Source organism: Pteropus alecto, unplaced genomic scaffold, assembly GCF_000325575.1.
Source record: "Pteropus alecto unplaced genomic scaffold, ASM32557v1 scaffold164, whole genome shotgun sequence".
Taxonomy (NCBI): Eukaryota; Metazoa; Chordata; class Mammalia; order Chiroptera; family Pteropodidae; genus Pteropus; species Pteropus alecto.
The window spans coordinates 4,240,294-4,246,398 of NW_006439568.1; the positions used below are offsets into that span (position 1 = coordinate 4,240,294).

Genomic DNA, 6,105 nt, shown 5'->3' on the forward strand with positions numbered 1-6,105 from the left:
TATGGTGTGGAATTCCAGGCAGGGAACTCCTGACAGCACCCCTGGAGCCGTTTCTCAGAACCCAGGTCGCTATGGGACCCAAGTGGTAAGTTGGCCACCTTAATAATCTCTACACACCTTCTAGCTTTGATTTAATCAGCAACTGAGCAGCACAGTGCTGAGTCAGAAGGAAAATGGAATAACACAGCCCATAATGTCACAGGAGCTCGTGGAAGGATGACTGAATGAATGCGTCAGCTCTGACTCTTCTGCAAGCAAAAGACAAGACCAGCCCACAGAGACACCAGGAAGGACACCTGTGCCCGACTACGCGACTTGAAGCAGCAAGATCAAACGAAGCCTTTCTCGCCCACTCGACTACAAAAATCTCAAGGATAGGACCAAAGGTCATAGTTGCAAGTTTCCAGTGAACATCTTAGGTACCTGACATATGCCAGAAACCGTTACGTTCAATACCAAGGATGGAAGTAGTAACAGGCGTGGACTCCTTCTGCTACATTATGTTCTGGAGGGTGAGACAGACCTGGAGGTAGAAGGGCAGGCAGCTAAAGCTTCTTTTATAGTTTTCACTTATTCATTCATTTATGGAGTTGCTATGTTCTCTCCAACCCATCCACCATGAAGCATGCAGAGTGACCTTCTAAAAAAAATACCTTTATCATATTACTTCTCTTCTTAAAACCCCTTGATGGCTTTCATGGTACTTAGAATAAATCTGAAGTCTACTCACGACTTTGGTGTCCTGCTCCATCTGGCTATGTCTCCTCCTTTTGGCCCACCTGTCCCTCTATCCCTGCTGTCACTTTTTTCCAGTCAAACAGGCCGATTTTTGTTCCTTCTGCTTTAACGAGCAATCTCCTGCTTGCTCTCCCTGCCCACCCCTTGGTGGGCTCCTTTTCTTTCTTGAAGTTTCAGCTTAAATGTTACCTCCCCAGAAAATCCCTCTCTGACTACGCTAAAACAGATTCCCCAGTAGTCTGCGTTTTGACATGCTGTCTATTTTTGTTATGTCGCTTTCCTTGACTTGTAATGCAGTTACTTCATCAGGGTCTCGGCAGATAACAGACAGACCACCCCGAACAGGACCATCGAGGAATTTTATTTTCACAAAGGCATGGGTGGAGAAAATCCACAAAGGGTTGTATAGCTCTGGGGCTCACAACAGCCAAGCTATTACCATTTGGAGGCCTCAAAAATGAGAGGAGAGAGCAGTTACCAGAACCTAGAACTCAGGTTCAGTCAGCTTCCCTGCAAGAAGCAGCAGCCATTCTTCCATTGAGAGACACATCCAGCCACCGATCCCGACCTCACTCTCCTCCCTCTCTCAGACCTCCCGCTGGGGCGCCCCACTGAGGAAGGGACCTGGGTCATGCACCCATAGAGATCAGCCTCCTGGGACAGAGAACGGGTGGAGAAAGGTGCAGGATAGGTCTGGAGGGGCAAACGGAAGAGTCCGACACAGAGCTGTCTCCTCGCTAGGCTACCCGCTGTTCACCATTATAAACCCAGAACCTGGCACAGCACCCAGCTCTCAGCGGACATTCTGTTACTATTTGTTGAGCAGATAAATGAATGGATAATCTTGGAATGTACTCAATAACTATTTGCTGGGCAACTAATTAATGGAGGGGTTAAGGTAACTGGGGTTTTAGAAAATTAAGGCATAATCAGTATGCCTCAAAATATATAGATGTAAGAACTACGGACTTTGAGAATCTTTAAACATTTCACCTAGAAAAGTTCTAACTTCCCAGGGCCGGCCAAGAAAGACCAACATATACTCAGCTCTATGGACTTTATCAGTCTCCGGCAGTAGGGGCTTGCCCCTAGCCAGCAGGATGGGTGCTATTTATTTTCTAGGAGGGCCCAGATTCCCTCGCCCTGTTTGCTTTGTGGGCTGAAGGCTCAAATTAGAATGAGCCCCAGGAGCCAGTCCCTCTGAAATGCCTGTGGTTGACGGGCCTAAACCTCTGCCAGCTGGTCCTTTCCTCCCCTGTGCAGTGAGTACAGGCTCCTAACTGGGGGGCCGCCCGTGGGACAGGAAAATTCGAGGTCCATGTGAGACTGATCCGGGCTCAGAAACCAGCTTCTCCACATATTACCCGTGTGACTTTGAGCAACCCGCTCACCCTCTCTGAACCTCTGCTGTAAAACAAGGACAAAGTTTTAGAGTAACAAATGATATATGTCAAGTAAAAAGAACCAGGGGCTTATTAAATGTGTCACAAATGTTATTTTTCATAAGGTCCTTGAAGGAAGGGACTGGGCCTTATTCAAGCACTTGTCCCCAGGACCTCCCACAGTGTCATAATTTCAAGGACCCCAGGAAAGATCCCAAGCCTTTTCCAAGATTTTCCTGGTATCTTCGATTTGACTGAACAGACAAGTACTTCTATGAAGCTTTAAACCCTGTCCGTTCAAATGTAAAGTCTCTCATCCCATCTGGATGACTCTTAATCATTATTATCAACACGTTAGTGTGAATGAGTTTCCATAGTTTTCTATTGTAAGATTAGGTTTTACCTGAGGGCAAGGAGTGGAATTAAGCAGGGCTCAAGGCTACAGAACACCTGCAGTGAACAGCAGGGATGGGTGAAGGAGGCCCCCACCCTTGGAGAGGGGAGGGGTGGAAATAAAGCAGACTCAGCTGCACCATGTTGGTTTACAAATGGTCCAGAAAGGCTTTTGGCCTTGAACTGGTTGCTGTCAGGGCCACTCAGCAGAAGTCTCCAGGAAACCACACCAGACCTGTCCATTGGAAGTTGATCCTATTTGATTCAATGCACATGAATGTCTGCTGGATGCTGGCCTGGCCTCCACTGGCACGGTTCACACGGTAACTCAGGCTTTGCTCTTTTAGAGAAGGAAGTAGCCCATTCTAAGGGCAGAAAGTCAGACAGGGTGGATTTACCTCCCAACCTGACTGCTTCCTGTCTCTGTGCCTGTTGTGGAAGGCAGGCTTCATGGGTCTGGGCAGCCACACAGGGTCCTGTGTTAAGAAGGGCCTTGTTGCACTTGGCTTAATGCTTTGTTGTCACCATCTAGAAAGTCTTAATAATTTCTTAACAATGGCTTTGCATTTTTGTTTTTCACTGGGCTCTGCAGATTCCTGCAGCTGGTCTTTCTCACAGCTCACTCTCACACTCCTTGTAACCTCATTTGTAAAATTAGGACAACAATACCTACTGGTAAGATGATGCAGGGCAGGGGTTACACGAAACAATATATACAAAACCTCCCCCATAGCAGCTGCTAATCTCACTCTGATTTTCAAAGTCTCACTTGATCCTCCCAATGGCTATGTGAGGTCAGCCCAGGAAAAAATTGAGACTCAGCCTCCAAATGACTTATCCTGGGCCACAGAGCAAATTAGAACAGAAGGGCAAACTTGAATCTGGTCTCTGCCTCTTTATGGGTCCCCTTCCACAGCCCAGCGGGTGTCCACCCACCTATATTTGCTCCAATGACCGGATGACCAACCACCCTGAGGCAAATTGCCGTAGGCCCACACCTATGACTGGCAGGATCTGAAGACCCAGCAGGCAGCACATTTCCCGTTCCACTCCTATGAAGAGTGAACCCCATTCTCAGCCAATTCGGGGTCCCCTCTGTTAGCAGTCAGCTCCCCATCCCCCCAAAAGCCTCACCTTCAGCAGCTTTGTTGGCTAGAATTAACCCTTTCTCTGCTTTCTTCTTCCTCTTCTTCAGCTTCAGCCCAAACATCCCTTTTCTGAAAAGAAAGAGAAAATCTAAATAACGCGGTAATAGTAACTTTGAGTCCTTCAGACACGTAAGGAGAAAATGCACACACACACACGCACGCAAGCACACTGAGTTCTCCTGGAAGACAAACCAGCCTCCTCATCCACCCAGGATGGAGATCAGCAAACAAGGATTGACCCAACGAGGAATCCAGACAGCTCTACGTAGGCAGAAACCATGAAAATCCCATCTGAAGAGAAGTGATGAAAAAAAAGAACAGGAATCATGAAGTCCACCTACGATCACACTTAAATGAGACATACATAACCCTACTACTGACAGCACCGGCTGGTATTTCTCCAATTCTCCCCACAAATGACATCGGGTGATTGTGATGTCAATCCGACAACCCTCTCCTACCCATCTTACAGATGAGGAGCCAAGGCCCAGAGAGGGTAGGTACTGTTTCTAACATCGCACGGCTCCTAAGCGTCAGAGCTGCCACTGGAACCCAGGTCTGTTTGATTTCAGAGCCAAGGCTCTAGCCGCTGGGTGGCCTTGAGTCTGCCTGATCCCCTGAGCAGCCGGAACACTCTCTCCAGAGTCAGGCTCTCTGACCATTTCTAAGGTCAAGAGGCCCTGGAGCTTAATGAGGTCATACCACAAGGGCACAGCCAAGCTGACATATGGTATGTGACCAGAATGTCAGCTACTATTATTCCTGTTATTATTAGCTGTGAGTGGGAAGCCATTTGGGGGCCTACTTCTTATTCCTACTGTCTCTAACAGACAACGGGAGCATCCCCAACACTCTGCCAGCCTCCCAAGAGCACCCCTTTCTGGAGCTAAGGGATGGAGAGCAGCTAGCTCTGTGTGAGAGAATAAAAGGTCACAGTTCAGAGGGAAGTCTTGACCTTGAGTCAGGAAGGCTGACGGGGTAGCCTTTGCAGGAAGGGGGAGGAGGAAGAGGAAGGACTGGAAGAGGGGAGAGGAGAGAGTCGCAAAGGCTCAAACCACCCCCCGCGAAGTTTGCAATCCTGGAGCCATGTGAGAAACGTGGTGGGATCACCCCAGTGTTCCATTTTGCTTACATACTTACGATCAGGCGGGGGTGGAGTGCAGTGGCTAAGATCAGGGACTCTGCAGTCCGTCTGCCTGGATTCTAACCCCAGCACTGTCTTTGCGACCTTGAACAAGTCATTTAACCTCTCTACACTTCAGATCCTCGTGTGTAAAATGAAATAACAAACGTAAAGCATTTGGCACGGTATGTGAAACATACTGGTTGCTCAGTATAGATTAGTTATTCTTATTATTCTAAGGGACCGGATGAGGACCGATGGGTAGGGGACACATATCCACTCACTCATTTATTTACTTATTTGTTTATTTATTCTCTTTATGATGAGCAATTAAGGATCCCTCTACACTGATGCTGTCTGAACGGTGGAACGAACTGCACTGGGCAGGGGTGAGTCCCCCGTTCCTCGAGATATGCAAGCAGAGGCCCAAGGACCACTGATAAAGGATGTTGCAAACAGGACAATGATAAAGGATGTTGTAAAGAGGACAAACATCAGGAAGGGGGGACCTGAGAGGCAGTAGAGGAGGAAAAATGGGCTCTTGAACCACCCAGACATGGATGGACTGGGCAAGTCACAGGACCTCGCCAAGCCTCAGTTTCTCCATGAGTACGATAAAGGCAATAACAATAAAGTACCTACTTTACAGGATTGCTGTGAGAATAAATCGAGGTAGAGTAAGCAATGTACCCAGGACGGTGCCTGGTATACAGAAAATGCTTAGAAAAAAAAAAAAAAAGGCGCCCGTCTCAGAGGTGGCATTTTTTCCTCTTTAATTGGCCTGCGATTCGAGCATCAAGTCTTCCAGGAATCTCGGGAGAACATGCGCAAGGCGGATTCCCTTTGCCTGAAATTTCTTAAAGAAAACTTCCAGTGATGCTTCTTGCTCTCCTGTGTTCAAAGGAGAGTGACCAAGCAGAGGGCCCAAGGCCAGAACCGTCCAAACCCTGAACTGCCATTGCAGGGCTGGGGGGGTCGAGGGGGGGACTCCCTGCTGTGCTCATTTCACAGAGGCAGAATCTGATGATCTTGAGAATCTGCCCAACGCACTCTGCAGACTACGTGAAAAGGCTGAGTTACTTTCATCTGTAAATAGGAAGTGGCTGCTAATAAATGACAGTATCTATCAGAGGGAGACGTAAGGTTCCTTTGAGAACAGCCTCATCACCAGTGGCCTCATCATTCTGAATCTTCCCCTGGGCAGCTGGTGACTGAGGCATTGGGGCCCAAAGAGGCTGCCTGCCATGGTAGGAGGGGAGGGATACATGTCCCAGCTCTTAGAGACAGGAACCCCTGCCCCTCTGAAACCAAGAGCTCCTTC

The 6,105-nt window shown here is 48.3% G+C and overlaps 1 protein-coding gene across 1 annotated transcript in view; it reads right to left on the reverse strand.

Moving 5' to 3' along the window:
* The window catches only part of FER1L6 (fer-1 like family member 6), a 109,868-nt gene extending 106,144 nt beyond the window's left edge, over positions 1-3,724 (reverse strand). The window contains exon 1 of the mRNA XM_006916569.1: positions 3,648-3,724. Within this exon, the coding sequence (XP_006916631.1) occupies positions 3,648-3,723 (76 nt within the window). The 5' untranslated portion in view covers position 3,724. The remainder of the gene's footprint in view (positions 1-3,647) is intronic.
* Between the last annotated feature and the right edge of the window lie 2,381 nt (positions 3,725-6,105).